The sequence below is a fragment of the Cavia porcellus genome, unplaced genomic scaffold (assembly GCF_034190915.1).
Source record: "Cavia porcellus strain 051 isolate PalLab524CR breed Dunkin Hartley unplaced genomic scaffold, mCavPor4.1 scaffold_6, whole genome shotgun sequence".
In the NCBI taxonomy this organism is placed as follows: Eukaryota; Metazoa; Chordata; class Mammalia; order Rodentia; family Caviidae; genus Cavia; species Cavia porcellus.
Window position 1 is genome coordinate 94448940 of NW_026947489.1, and position 13777 is coordinate 94462716.

The 13777-nt window shown below is 63.4% G+C and overlaps 2 protein-coding genes across 6 annotated transcripts; one reads left to right on the forward strand and one right to left on the reverse strand.

The window, feature by feature from the left end:
* Positions 1–357: 357 nt before the first annotated feature.
* On the forward strand, positions 358–4554 carry LOC100720136 (tubulin gamma-2 chain). Of its 2 annotated transcripts, XM_003466997.4 has the most exons (11): positions 358–553; positions 634–746; positions 817–984; positions 1195–1263; positions 2002–2081; positions 2355–2481; positions 3204–3290; positions 3385–3534; positions 3714–3866; positions 3946–4107; positions 4177–4554. In XM_003466997.4, the coding sequence occupies exons 1-11, from the start codon at positions 505–507 to the stop codon at positions 4372–4374; spliced, it is 1356 nt and encodes a 451-aa protein (XP_003467045.1). In that variant the 5' UTR covers positions 358–504; the 3' UTR covers positions 4375–4554. The 2 variants fall into 2 exon arrangements, with proteins under 2 accessions (XP_003467045.1, XP_023419706.1); XM_023563938.2 differs by lacking the exons at positions 2002–2081; positions 2355–2481.
* Positions 4555–5399: 845 nt separating this feature from the next.
* Plekhh3 (pleckstrin homology, MyTH4 and FERM domain containing H3) lies at positions 5400–13124 on the reverse strand. Of its 4 annotated transcripts, none has more exons than XM_003467125.5 (13): positions 12624–13124; positions 10858–10913; positions 10418–10497; positions 10138–10329; positions 9893–10050; positions 9678–9798; positions 8481–8787; positions 7680–7887; positions 7341–7477; positions 7066–7198; positions 6559–6945; positions 6139–6330; positions 5400–5756 (listed from the first exon to the last, which is right to left on the reverse strand). In XM_003467125.5, the coding sequence occupies exons 1-13, from the start codon at positions 12783–12785 to the stop codon at positions 5598–5600; spliced, it is 2292 nt and encodes a 763-aa protein (XP_003467173.1). In that variant the 5' UTR covers positions 12786–13124; the 3' UTR covers positions 5400–5597. The 4 variants fall into 4 exon arrangements, with proteins under 4 accessions (XP_003467173.1, XP_005002513.1, XP_063107674.1 ...); XM_005002456.4 differs by having other exon boundaries at positions 7350–7477; positions 12624–13123; XM_063251604.1 differs by lacking the exon at positions 12624–13124 and adding an exon at positions 12119–12617 and having other exon boundaries at positions 7350–7477.
* Between the last annotated feature and the right edge of the window lie 653 nt (positions 13125–13777).

The following is a 13777-nucleotide window of genomic DNA, read 5'->3' on the forward strand; positions in this document are numbered from 1 at the left end:
ATGACTGCTGGAGTCAGGCTGAGACCAGAGCTCTGGTGGCCGGGGGCTGTGAAGAGCGACAGAAAGCGATCCTCAGGGAGCCCCAAAGTTTCTCTGCGGGAGCTGACAGAGTGATTTAGAGCAACGCGTGAGGTCCTCCATGCCATAGAACTGAGGGCTTCCGAGCGGTTACACAGGTAAAGCTTGTGCTTCGTGCACTGTGGCACCACGGACAAACCAGAGAGCCCAAGGAAGGAAGCTGGCCGGGCAGCAGGGGGGCCCTCTGGTCTCACAGGTGGCCGCACAGGCCCTAACTTCCCCGCGCAGGCGCAGAACGGACCGGGGTGGGGGTGGGGCGAGGTGGTCGCGCCTCTCTGCGCCTGCGCGAGCCCAGCAGCGCTCCTGGGGAAAAGATGCCGCCAGGGTTGGACCAAGCGGTTGGGTGGCGGGGCCTGCACTGCACACGCGCAGACCTGACCCCGCGTCTCCGGCCCGCAGCGTGCTTCCCGGGCGGGCGCCGCCGCAATGCCCCGGGAGATCATCACCTTGCAGCTGGGCCAGTGTGGCAACCAGAGTGAGCTCCGGCCCGGGCTCCGGGGGGCGCGCGGGCGCGGGTCCCTGGGCTCCAGGCCGTGACCCCGCTCTGCCCCGCAGTCGGCTTCGAGTTCTGGAAGCAGCTGTGCGCCGAGCATGGCATCAGCCCCGAGGGCATCGTGGAGGAGTTCGCCACCGAGGGCACCGACCGCAAGGACGTCTTCTTCTACCAGGTGCCCGCGCGGGCGGCGGGTGGGGCTGGGCGTGGACCCTGAGTGACCCCCAGCGTCCCCGGCCCCGCAGGCGGACGACGAGCACTACATCCCGCGGGCAGTGCTGCTGGACCTGGAGCCCCGAGTCATCCACTCAATCCTGAACTCCGCCTACGCCAAGCTCTATAACCCCGAGAACATCTACCTGGCCGAGCACGGCGGCGGCGCCGGCAACAACTGGGCCCGGGGCTTCTCGCAGGTATCCGCCCGCGACTCGGCCACTTGGACACTCAGTCTGGCCCGAGCCAGCAGAGGGAAGCCGAGGGGCTGGGCAGGGTCCCTGCAGGCCCTGCATGAAGAAGTGATCCTCGTTGAGGGCTGCACTGAGGTCACTTTGGGGGCAACAGTGTCTGGGGGGGGGAGCCCTAAAGAGAGCCCGCTCACCCCATCCTCCTTCTGTCTCCCTAAGGGGGAGAAGATCCATGAGGACATCTTTGACATCATAGACCGAGAGGCAGATGGCAGTGATAGTCTGGAGGTGAGGTTCTCTCCCCCCGGGATGTCAGGGAAGACAGGCTAAAGAGTGCTGGTGGCCTGGATCGGTGATTGAAGGGGCAACTCAATTCAAAACCTGTGTTTTAAGCTGGGATGTGGTAGTGCAGGCCTCTAACCTCAGCACTCTGGGAGGCTGAGGGAATAGAACTGCAAGTTTGAGCTGCCACCCACCCCTTGGCCTGTCTGAAAAAAAAAAAAGGCCTGAAGAGGTAGCTCCATGCAAAAACCCTGGGTTCAATCCACAGTACTAAAGATGGCTAGATAGATAGATGGATAGATACACAGATGAACAGACAGGCAGGATGTGGTGGTGCAGGCCTGTGGTCCTATCACTTGGGAGGCTGAGGCAGGAGGACTACAAGTTTGGGCCCATCTTGGACAACATCCATTTAGTAGACCCTGTCTCAAAATAAAAAATAAAAAAAGGAAGATCCCAGACTCAATTCCCAGTAAGGAAAAAAAAAATCAATCAGTCACTCAGTGAACACAGGATGCGTCTGAAGCTCACTCAGCGTGGCATAGCCAGGTAGGGAAGGTCATGACCTGGGTGGTGGCGGGTGGCTCCTGAGATGTGAGTCATTTGCCATTGCCTGGCTCTGGACCGACCTAGGAGCTTCTGGCGTGGGTGGACACAGGAAGTTGCAGGCGGGTGTGGGCCATGGGGCCGGGATGCCCTGAGCTCCCCAGCTCCCCATGCTGTCCCTGCATCTGTCCCACGCAGGGCTTCGTGCTATGTCACTCCATCGCAGGGGGCACGGGCTCTGGTCTGGGCTCCTACCTCCTGGAGCGGCTGAATGACAGGTAAGCCCACGCTGGGGGACCCCAGGTCCCCTGGGAATGGTTGTGTCATCCTTTTTCTCTTGCACAAGAAGGGCTGCCACCTCCTCCTGAGCCACAGGGGCACACAGCAGGGTGCATCCAGGAAGCAGAAGCCCAAGGAATGAGAGAGCACTGGGGGGCCGCCTGGGCACCGTGACTGCCCCTGCTCCCTTCCACCCTCATTCCTTGCCAGGAAAAATATGGGGTCCATCTGGTCACAATGCACTGCACCCCTTTTCTCCTCCTCACCCCCAGGTACCCCAAGAAGCTGGTACAGACGTACTCAGTGTTCCCCAGCCAGGATGAGATGAGTGACGTGGTGGTGCAGCCCTACAACTCCCTGCTCACACTCAAGCGACTCACACAGAACGCAGACTGCGTGGTGAGGGCCAGGAGGGGCGGGCCGGGCCGGGCCTGGTCCCCTAGCCGCATCCCACCCAGAGAAATTAGGTCCTGACCTCCAGGTGACTCCTGTCCGCCCCTGAAGGCAGCAGGACTCAACACAGCGGCTGCACCCTATCCCATCTGTTTGAGCTCTCAAGTTGGGGTCACTGTTTTAGCAAATTCTCCCGTTAATACTAGAGACTTTGTATGTGTTTCAGATTGTTAAATACCCTTTTTCTTTCTGGACACAGCATCTTGCTAATGTGGTTCAGGCTGGCCTTGAACTAAGTAGCCTTAGTTGGTGTTGTACTCCAGGTGATCCTCCTGCCTCAGCCTCCTGAGTGGTAGGATGACAGCCTATTGACACTACACTCAGCCAAATACAATTTTCTGATTGACTGGTTCCAGGTTCCGGTGCAGGGGTTTGAAGTCAGGGCTCAAGCTTGCTAAGCACATATAGTGCCGTCTCAGCTGCCCCAGCCTGGCTGTATTTAGTGACCGTCCCTCCACCGGCTTAGGGTAGAGAGAAGGCACAGTGGGGCATCCTGGACAGACTTGCTGATTGTCCATGTATCCAAAAGGAGCTCTGCTGCCCGGGATGTACTTTGCTTTTCAAGGGGACAGGTCTACTTCCAGGGTTCCAAGCTAGTGGAGGCCAAGGTGCAGCTTCTGTGTGGGTCCCCTTCCTCCTCCAAGGGCTGTGGCCTCCTCTGTCCCCAGGTGGTGCTGGACAACACAGCACTCAACCGGATCGCCACGGACCGCCTGCATATCCAGAACCCGTCCTTCTCCCAGATCAACCAGCTGGTGAGCCGACTCAGCCCCCACACTGGGCACCCCCACACTACGGCCAGCTGGGAGGTGGGTCCCCCAGACCAGCCGTGATACTGCCCCGCCCCAGGTGTCCACCATCATGTCAGCCAGCACCACCACCCTGCGCTACCCTGGCTACATGAACAACGACCTCATCGGCCTCATCGCTTCCCTCATCCCCACACCGAGGCTGCACTTCCTCATGACCGGCTACACCCCGCTCACCACGGACCAGTCGGTGAGCGTGGCCACCGCTTCTGGGTCTCCAGCCCCACTCTGTGCCAGGGCAGGGGTTGTTGAGCTGCGGGCGAGGGCCTGAGTTCTATAGCAGAGACCTGGGGCAGAGGGGACCCAGGGAGCCACCCTGTGCTGGGGCCTCAGTGCCACCTGGAGCCCTGCACCCCCACTCCCCCTCAGGTGGCCAGCGTGAGGAAAACCACGGTGCTGGATGTCATGCGGCGGCTGCTGCAGCCCAAGAATGTGATGGTGTCCACGGGCCGGGACCGCCAGACCAACCACTGTTATATCGCCATCCTCAACATCATCCAGGGCGAGGTGGACCCCACGCAGGTAGGCGCGGCCCGGGCCCCTCCTGGCCATGGGCCTGGGAGAGGAGGCCGCAAGCGTCCCCCTCCCTGTGCCTGGCCAGGTGCACAAGAGCCTGCAGAGGATCCGAGAGCGCAAGTTGGCCAACTTCATCCCCTGGGGCCCAGCCAGCATCCAGGTGGCGCTGTCCAGGAAGTCGCCATACCTGCCATCTGCCCACCGGGTCAGCGGGCTCATGATGGCCAACCACACCAGCATCTCCTCGGTGAGCCCGCCTGCATGTACCGACCCATTCCTCTTCCCTTGGCCTGTGTGTCACCCCTGGCTCTTGCAGCTCTTTGAAAGCTCCTGCCAGCAGTATGACAAGCTGCGGAAGCGGGGCGCCTTCCTGGAACAGTTCCGAAAAGAGGACATCTTCAAGGACAACTTCGACGAGATGGAGCGGTCCAGGGAAGTGGTGCAGGAGCTGATTGATGAGTACCACGCGGCCACACGGCCCGACTACATCTCCTGGGGCACCCAAGAGCAGTGAGCCCTGCTCCACAGGATACACAGCCCCCCAAGGGGTCCCCAGCCCTGCATTCCTGCCCAATCTTCAGGTCCATGCACAGCCCTGGAAGGGGCCCCACCATCTGGCTTCTGTTCTCAGCCCTTGATGTGTTTGTTCTGTTCTAATAAAATAATAAAGCTTGGTGATGAGAGTCAGGTTCAATAGTTGGTGTTTTTTTTTTTTTTTTTTTTTTGAGATGGTGTCACTCTGTAGCCCAAGCTGGTCTCAAACTTACAGCAATCCTCCTGCCTCAGCCTCCATAGTGCTGAGATAACAGGTGTGCATGCACCACCACGCCCACTGGGGTTTATCCTCTAGTCTGAGTGATGGTAAAGTGGCTCTGCTTTTCACCGTGTAGTCCTGGTCTTACTCTGTCTATACTGGCTTGGGAGTCCCCTACTCTGAAGCAGCCTTGATTCCCCGGAGTGAGCCTTTCTCTGTGGATTTGGTAGTGGCTCCTCTGTGCCTCAGCTTCCAGCCCAAGTTGGCCAGTGTCACTCAAGGGCCTTCCACTGGGGATTGATGGTGTGGCATCCGCATGAGCTGGGCCCTGGCCTGCAACTTCCAAGACTGTCAGAGCTAAGCTCAACTGGGCCTGGGAGTGGCTGAGTGGAGCAGGCCCCCACTTCCACTCTCCGGGAAGTTCCTGGCTCTCCTGCCTGGTGTCTCTGTGTGCCACCCAAAGCAGTGGGCACAGCAAAGGTGGACCCACACAGCGCCCAGGGTCCAGACACCAAGGTAGGACCTGGCCAGTCTTGACTCAGGGATGCCAGGAGGCCACCCCTACACCCCTAGGAGGAGAGGCTGAGTAATCCCAGCTCTCGCACCCTCTGGCCTGCATGCCCCAGCCCTAGGACTTGGGCTGCAGAGAGGTAGGGCACAGCCCCGGGAGGGGGGTATCCGAGGCCTGCAGAAACACCCCCCCCCCCCGCTCACCAAAGGCCAGGCCCCAATGTGGGTGTCCAGGGTGGGGCCGGCCTTGGCCCCCAACACCCCCACAACAAAGGTTTGTGTAAATAAGTTTCTCTTTCATTTCTGTTCTACAAATAAATTAAGAAACAAACTAGAAAAGTGCCCACACCCAACACAGTCCTGGGAGTGGGGGTGTGCCCTGTCCCTGCAGGGCCAAAGGGGTCCAGGTCTCTCGGGTCCCAGGGCAGCCCTGGCCCAGCCGAGGCAACAAGAAGCTGTGACCTTTTGGCAGCTCAGTCCTGCAGCTGCCCCAGGCAGCCAGACTGTCCCTGGGACTGGTCCAGACCCCGAGCAGGGCCAGGAGGGGCAGTGTCTGGCTGTTCTTGGCAGGGAGGCCTCTCCAAGGCGGGGGTGGCCAAGCAGACATTCACCAGCTGCATGATCTCCTCCACCTAAGGGAGAACAGAGTCTGTGCTCACAGAGCCCCGGCTTCACTTTTCTCGTCCTCTCCCTCACCTAGTGCTCCAGCTTCCCCTCTCTGCAGCTGTCTCACCTCTCTCTCCTGGGCCCACTTCCAGCCAGTCATTCTAGCTTTTAAGATAGGCCCTCGATTTGCAACTCACACGAGTCTTCAGCTTGGGATCTTCCTGCCTCAGCTTCCCAAATGCTCGGATCACAGGTGTGTACCACCAGGTCCATCTCAGTTTCAGTCATCTTTATTCCTAATTTACTTTTCTGCTCTCCAGCTTGCATTTGGTCATAGCCAGGTCTCCCCCTGCCCCCAGGTTTGGGACTTCCCTTCCCTTCTCTTCCTGAACTCTACTCCCCACTCACCTGTGGGCTCTGCAGGAGCATTTGGCTGTCCCCGACCCTCAGCACCAGGGTGTGAGGGCCCATCAGCTGGCAGGCGGCCACGCAGCCATAGCTGACACGGTGGATGGGCTCCGTGTCTCCAGGCCTGGAGAGGGACAGGGCCGTGGCTCCCAGGCCCAAGCACAGCTTCTGTGGAGCGCCTCCACCAGGCTCCTGCGGAAAGCAGGGGCAGGGTCAGATCGGAGGAGGCCCCAGGTTCCTAGGGAGCAGGGAGTGGGTGGTGGTGGGGCGTACAGTGCAGTGCAAGGGGCAGGCCCTGGGCTGGGGCCAGCAGTGTATCCCAGGTCAGAGGGCAAAGGTGGTGCCCCGCGCGGCCTGGAGCTCTGAGTGGAGGTGTGGGGCTTGGGCCTCCAGAGTCCCCTTCTCCCGTCTCCCCCTCACCGTGCTCAGCTCCAGAACGTCATACCGAGCAGCGCCGAGCCCCGGATACTGCGCCGCCAGCGCCAGGTAAGCAGCCATGGCCTCGGCTCGGCCTAGGCCCCGCAGCCGCTTCCAGCCACCCAGTACTGTGGCCGCCGGGCGCGCGCCTCCCTCGCCTCTTCCTTCTCCTCCCGCGCGCACGCCTGCGCCCACGCTCCGCCGCGCCCCCCGCTCTGCACGCCTCGCGGTCCCGGCCAGCAGGGCGGAGGAAAGCGTGGAGGGGCGCGAAGGGCTAGGTGCGCGCGGGCCGAGGTCCCGGGGCGCGTTCTGCAGGCGCAGCGCCGCCAGGGCGCGCAGCGCGTCGTCGTCGGGCGGGGCCGGCCGGGCGCGCAGCAGCAGAGCATGTGCCTGCGAGGAGGACTAGCGTCAGTGCCACCCCCGCGTGCCCCGAGGGTTGCAGCAGTCAGTAACAGCCGGGGTACAAGTTTGGGGTGCCTGCTTAGAGACGCAGGTGCCCACGAGCCTCACCTGCTCAAAAAGGAACGGCATCTGGGGGCCTTCGGGGGACAGTCCTTCGGGGTGCAGAGGTCCGTGAAGGCGCAGGCACAATCTCCAGTCCGCGTCTGGCGACTCCAGCGGCCCGGCTGTCTCGGCCGCCAAACTGCGGGGGAGGAAAGGACGCGATGCTGGGCCGGGGGAGGGAACGGAGCGGCAATCAGCGAGCACGTGGTGAGCGCTCAGTCTCGGACGTGGCTAGGGGACCGCGGGATGCTGAGGAGCGGAGGGCGGGGCTGGGCATTTACTTCTCAAACCTGGTGAGCACGTCGGCCACGATGGTGCCCCCGGCCAGGGCGCGCTCCTGGGCCCCGCGCTGCTCGTACAGCGCGAACGCGTTGCGGCTCCTCGCCAAACCCAGCCGCCCGACCAGCTCCTGGGCCACCTGCAGGAGGAGCACAAAGCCGGGGGACCCTCAGATCCCGGGGAAGGGGCTCAGCCTGCTGGAGGAGGGGTCCATCCCTCACCAGCGCGCCCTCCGGTACTGAAATCCGAAGTCGGGCGCGGGACTGAGCAGCCCCGGGAGATTCGGGCTGAGAAGTGGGGTGGGTGAGGTGGAGTGGGAGAGGGGCCGGCCCTGGCCTCACCTCCCCCGCAGTAGTGTACGAGTCGATGGCCACCGGGCAGGCCCGGGCGCCAGGACAGTGGACGGTGCACAGCAGCTCCTGCCGCCGGCTCAGCGCAGCGATCTCCGCCAGCGACGGCACCAGCTCGCGGCCGCGCGTGCGGCCCAGCGCCTTGCGGATGAAGCGCGCGTACTCCGCCAGCTCGGAGTCCGGGAGCGCCCGCTCGGTCCTGGGTATGGAGGAGCCCAGACTCAGCCTCACAGGGCTCCTCTGCCCCCGCCCTTCTCTGCCCTGCCCTCCCCTCCCCTCCTCTCCTCTCCTCTCCCCTTTCCTCCCCTCCTTTCTCTTGTCCTCTCCTCTCTTCTCTCCTCACTCTCTCATTCTCTGGCCTTCTTGGGTCCGGCTCTCACTAACTTCTTCCATCCTCGTCCACTCAGTCCCTTGAAGGCAGCCTGAATGTCTGCGGACTGAATTAACTTCGCAAGTCTCCAGCGGTTCTCTCCTAGCTGCCCTCACCCACCTCTTCCTTGGAAAGTCTCTTGCTCGCCTCCCAAATCCTCAGTCCAGCTGCACTGCTAGTTTTCTAAGCCCTGGGCTGGCCGACCTCCCCAGGGAAGCAGCCTGCTAGGCTCCCGTGCCAGAGCCAGCAAGTGTCTTAGCTTCACAGCCCCACATCTGACAATGGGATGGGATTTTGTAATTCCCACCGCGGAGGTGGCTGTGTGCGTCGCAGCCCTGACCAGGCACGTCCCCTTGCTCTGCACCGCTGTCCTCCCCCTACCCCGTGGCTCCTTCACCTAGACCTGCGGCTGGTCTTCTCACCTCTCCAGGTGCCCCAGGAGATGACCCCGGACGGCGCCCCCAGGCCGGAAGGTGCAGCTCATGCAGGTGAGCAGCTGCCAGTAGCGCAGGGCCGCGGGGTCCTGTGCAGCAGGGAGCCCCGGGGGACCCGCGGGGCCTGAGGTCTGCTTAGCCAGCTGCAGGAAGAGCTCGTCTCGGAGCGCAGGCAGGTCCCGGCAGGTCTGCAGCACGCCCTGCATCAGGGGCCCAGGCCGCCGCGCCCCTTCCAGCGCCTGCAGCGCCAGGAACAGCCGCACTGCCTCCTCTCGTAGGGGTGCATAGCCGGGACCTATGGGGTGGTGGGGGCGGAGGGATGGTTGGGAGAGGGGACACAGAGCTGCGCCCTGGGGGGACTGCAGGCCGAGACAGGTCAGAAGGGTGGGATAAAGGGACGGGGTGGTGAGGAGGGGAGGGCAGAAGGACGGGGGAGTGAAGGGAAAGCCGTGGTCCCACAGAGCCGATTCTCAACCAGAGAACCCCTGGCAAGCCTGCGGGGAGCACGGAGGGCCTAGGTTCCAGCCCCAGGTCTGGCAGCCCATCAGTGAGAGCCGCTGCTAGGGCCAGAAAACAGGCTGGTCTGGGAGTCAGAAAACCCCTTAACCCTCTAGCTTTAGGACCTGGCCAGCCACTAGGACCCTTTGGGGAGAACTAGAGTGGGAAGAGGCTAGCAGTGTTCCCCAGAGTCACAGTGGTGTCTTTCCACCACCTGTACAATGGAGGAGGAGGAGGTGCTCTTAGTGCAGTGACAAGATCCCCGGTGTGGGGGTTCGCACCTGTGATCCCAGCACTCTGGGAGTGAGGCATGAGGACTGCAAGTTTGAGCCCCAGCTGGACAACTTAGGGAGACCTTTTCTTAAAATAAAGGGGGCAGGGACAGCTCAGTGTATAGCTCACCTGGGCTCAAACCCTGGAGCCACAACCACAATAAAAATAAGCATGCAATGAAAAAACACGAGTGTAAAAACTCTTGAAGGAATAGCAGTGGTCAGAGTGAACCCGTCAGAGGGGCTCACCACCTCTGGAGCCTCTTTCCACTCACACCTGCCTCCCTCTGCCCTGCCAGCTTCCAGTTTGGAAAGAGAGAGGCTTGGGGGCTCCATCCCCAGAGGAAGGCCCTGCCATCCAGGGCTGGTACTTGCCTCCCCACTGCCTGCCTGCCCACAGGCTAGGGGTCCTCACCTGGGGTGCCCCCTCCATAGGGCAGGGGCAGGAGTGGGGCATACAGGGCCCCACTGGTGTGCCTCAGAATGGGGTTCCTCCGGTAGATGAGGGCCACGGCCTCAGGGTCCCCGCAGCTCTCCTATAGGCCAGGAAGAAAAGAGTATAGTGACTCACCAGGAAGCCCAAGGAGCGTTCCTGCCTCACCAGCCCATCTCCGGGGTCCTCTTGCTCACCTCTATGTCCCGGAGCAGCAGCTGGGTGGGCGTCTCCAGGGGCACCTTGGAGGCGATCACTTCCCGCAAGGCTACCCCCCAGCGCTCTGCCTCGGCCTGGCGTGGGGAGCACAAGCGGAGGCTGTGTTTCCTGCCGGACACAGTCAGGGACCACAGACCTGGTGGGAAGGGAGGCACAAGGGGGGGCTCAGGACCAGCCTGTGCCCCCAGCACAGGCTGGGCTGGAGGGTCCTCGAGGCTCTCACCGGTCTCCTTGGGTCTGCGCTCGGGACCAGTGACTGAGCACAGGCTTGTGAGCACCAGGCTGCTGAGGTGCCGTGCGCCCTTCCCGCTGCCACTGAACTGGTCCAGGGAATCCCGCGTGAGCACGAACCAGGCCCGGCGCGGGGGCAGCCATGGCCGTGTCCCAGCCCGGCGGGGCTCTCGGTATAGCCAGCCTGGGGAGCAGAGGGCCAGTGGGTCGGCCCATCCGACCCGGAGTGGAGGGGCAGACCCCGGTACTCATTGGGGTTGGGGGGGCCTCACCTTGCACCACCAAGTCAGGGTTGTCCTCTTGCAGCCCCTTTTCTGAGATGAGACTTCGAGTCTCCTCCCAGCTCTGCAGCCTGAGGGGAGGAGAAGCAAAGGCCAGAGACACTGGCTGCTGGGCTCAGCTCGGCCTCCAGGGGGCTGCTCTGCAGGGGCTCCCCACAGCGCACAGGGGCTGCTCCCTAGCGGGGCTCCCCTCCTCCAGACTGTGGGAACCGTAGGGCCGTGCTGACCTTGCACCAAAAATAGCAAGGACCCCCCCCCTTCCTCCCCGCACCCCCGGCTGGACCGCCCCCGGGACCCCGGCCAAGCCACAGCGTCCGGGTGGTGAGGCCTCGCCTTATTGCACAACCACGGGAAGGCGGTAGTGGGGACAGGGTCCCGTGCTCCTGCCAGCTGCTGGGGTCACCTGCAGCCACCACCGAGGCGAAGCTCACCTGTCAGAGACCTGCCCACTCCTCCCGGGCTGAGTCAGCGTCACCTCCAGGGAACTCTGAGGAGAGAGGCAGATGTTTAGAGCCAGGGCCACCCTGCACAATGCCTGTGGCTGCAGTGCTCTGGACAGCGCCGCTCTGAGGCCTGAGGGCAGAGGAAAGGGGTCCAGATGGAGAAGCAGCTGAGCCCCGGGGTCACATGCCCCCCCCCCGGGGGGGGATCTCTGCCGCCTGCCACTGCCTCTGGAGATGCAGTCGGGGTGGTGGGTGGGGGGAGCACTGGGAGGGAGTCAGACACCGGGGACCCCAGACTCCACAGAGCACCAACTCCGGCCAGGACCGTGCAGAAATCCCATCTCTGCCCTTAGTTCCCCATCCTTGAACCAGAGAGGCAGATAGATAGTCCCTCTGGCTCTAGTGGCCACAGAGTCACTCCCTCTTGTCCTCTGGGGCACAAAGAGGAAAGAAAGAGGACGCTGGGTATGGGTACCAGGCTTTCTTCACCTGGGGCATCCAGCCCCCAGACTGGAGGTTGGGTGGGGACAAACAAGGCCAGGTGTACTTGGGGATTTGGGCTTTCAGTGTCACTCCCTGCTCACACCCTGCCTGGAACTCAGCTGCAGCCTGGGGTCAGAAAGGCCTCCAAGGTGATGAAAACCAAGCCAGGCAGGAATTGTGCCATGGTCTCATTGCACCCAGGCTGCTAAAGCCAGGAGGGGGAAACCGAGGAGGGGTAGGACACCTGTCCCCTGCTCCAGGGAGGGGGGGTGGAGGTGGAGTTCCATGAGGCAGGCCGTGTTGACTGACTGGCAGAGCAACCCTGACCAGCTGGGAACAGGGATACCCGAGTCCTGAGTCCTGTGCCCACCTTGGGAGCTGTGTCCTTGGTTTCAGGAGGCTGGGGCAGGGGTGGCAGCTGCACAACCGGGGCAGGTACTGACTGCCCCTTACACCAGCTCCCCTGGTCTCTGTCTGCTTTCCTCCTCTTCCCCTCTATATTTATCTGCCCTCAGCCTCGCCAGGTGCTGGCACCCGCCCAACCTGGGCACAGAGCCACCAAGCCTGCTGGGGACCCCCGATGGGGGAGGGGAGACAGGCCACAGGTCACTGGAGTCTGGTTGCCATGTAAGGGCCATGGGAGAGGATAAGCCAAGGGATGGTGGTCTCCCATGCCAACGTGTCTCAGTTTCCCCCAGGAGACAGCCAGAACCCAGCAACCAAAGTGTCCCTCACTGTTCAGTTGGGCATTTTCAGGGCACCTCACCAGTGAAGGCTGAGAGTTCTGTCCCCAGCGACAGGGCATCATAGCCCCCAGCTCCCCCTCCGTGGGGTCCTCGAAGCGAAGCAGACCCCCGTTTTTGGAGGCCGTACCGCCCTGGCCCACGTCCATGTCCACAAGGTGGGAGCTCCAGAATCTGGCTTCGCATTCGCCAAAGGGGAGTGCAGAGGACCCAGGCGATCGAGCCGCCCGGCCGGCCTCGCCACATTCCTTGGCGCTGGCGGAGGCGGAAGGAGACGGGATGGGACGCGGGCCCGGCGGGGAAGGCAGAGGCAGGACCAGGTCGGGCCACGCGCGACACCCCGCTGCCTCGGGCCCGGAGCAGGTGGACAGCGCCCGGGATTCGGCAGGGCCCACGGGCACCTCGCGAGTGGGGAGCTCTCCGCCCGCGTGCAGCGTTGAGCTCATCGCTGCGTTTGGCCAGAGTGGCAGCAGGGTCGGGCGCTCCTCGGGGCGCGCAGAGACGGAGCCCAGGCTCCCCAGTACTCACCCGCCCGCCGCCCATCGATCCGGGGGTCCGCAGCTCGAAGGTCTCCTCGTCCTCGTCTTCGTCCCCGTCCCCACTGAACTCGCCGTCGCCGTAGTCGCGATGTAGTAGGGTGAAGCCCCGACGGCAGCAGAGGAGCCACCACAGCCCCCCGGGGAGAGGCATCCGGGCGCGAGAGCCGAGGTCTCGGAACCTGCGGGACTTTGACGCGCGGGGGTACAAGGGGGCAGCGACGTCCAGCGCTCAGTCAGAGACCCCTAGGGGATGCAGGGGGCGCGGCGGGGGCCCGCAGAGGAAGAGGAGACGGTGTCCAGGCGGGGGGGGGGGGGACGCGGGGAGCGATGTCCGGCGCGGGGAAGTCGCGTCCGCTGTGGCGTCTCGCGCGGCGGGGGGCGCGTCTGGTGCGGTGGCCGAAGTGGCTGCGGTCCCGGCTCCGGGAGGGTTGCGTCCGGAGGGCGAGCAATGCCGGGGCCCGGGCAGCGCGCGCTGCGCTCCCTGCAGCCCCGGGACTTGCGCGCTGGGGGCGCGGGCGCAGCTAGGGACCCCGCCTCCAGCCCCCTCTTGTGCCCCCCCCCCAGCCTCTCCTTTCTCTCCTCCCTTCGGCCCGGGGCAGGGTCCACGTGTCGTCACCGTCTCCTGCGCCCAATCACTGCGCCTGGCGCCGAGAGCGGCCGCCAATCGCGGACGGAAAGCAGCGCGGGTTGCATCATGTGCTCCTGGCCCAGTGACAGCGGGGAGGGGCGGTGGCCGGGGGAGGGGCGGGCGCTACTGGCCAAGCCTCCTCCCCGAGGTCGGCGCGGGGTGCCAGTGACGTCACAGTAGCCCGCCTTAGTGCTAGGTTTTAACTCTCGGCGCCCCGACTGCAGGCCGAAACCCTCCTGAAAGGGAGTGGAGGAGGAAGTGCCTAGCTGGGGTTGGGGGAGGCCTGACGGCCAAGTCCGGGACCCTGCTGAGGCGAAGGGTCTCCGAAACAGGGAGGAGCCTTAACTACCGAGAGGGAGCCCAGACCGGCGCCGAGCTCAGCTTTGGGGACGACTCTGCACCCCAACTCCTGGAGTTGGAGTGTCTAGTTCCTAACTCTGAGTCACCTCACTTGGGGGTGAAGCTGAGACAAGGATTCGCAGAAGGTGCAGACCTAGTCCGAAAATGAAATCGAA

What these genes read in the sequence shown, in the direction of transcription:
- Plekhh3 (XM_063251603.1), bottom strand. Translation starts at nt 12,541, where the DNA reads ATGAGCTCAACGCTGCACGCGGGCGGAGAGCTCCCCACTCGCGAGGTG. An exon ending in CCCTGACTTGGTGGTGCAAG is followed by an intron (nt 10,330 to 10,417) that starts GTGAGGCCCCCC and finishes TCTGCTCCCCAG; the next exon opens with GCTGGCTATACCGAGAGCCC. An exon ending in CGTACACTACTGCGGGGGAG is followed by an intron (nt 7,478 to 7,679) that starts GTGAGGCCAGGG and finishes CTCCTCCTGCAG; the next exon opens with GTGGCCCAGGAGCTGGTCGG.
- LOC100720136 (XM_003466997.4), top strand. Translation starts at nt 505, where the DNA reads ATGCCCCGGGAGATCATCACCTTGCAGCTGGGCCAGTGTGGCAACCAG. An exon ending in GGGCCCGGGGCTTCTCGCAG is followed by an intron (nt 985 to 1,194) that starts GTATCCGCCCGC and finishes TGTCTCCCTAAG; the next exon opens with GGGGAGAAGATCCATGAGGA. An exon ending in GCGAGGTGGACCCCACGCAG is followed by an intron (nt 3,867 to 3,945) that starts GTAGGCGCGGCC and finishes GTGCCTGGCCAG; the next exon opens with GTGCACAAGAGCCTGCAGAG.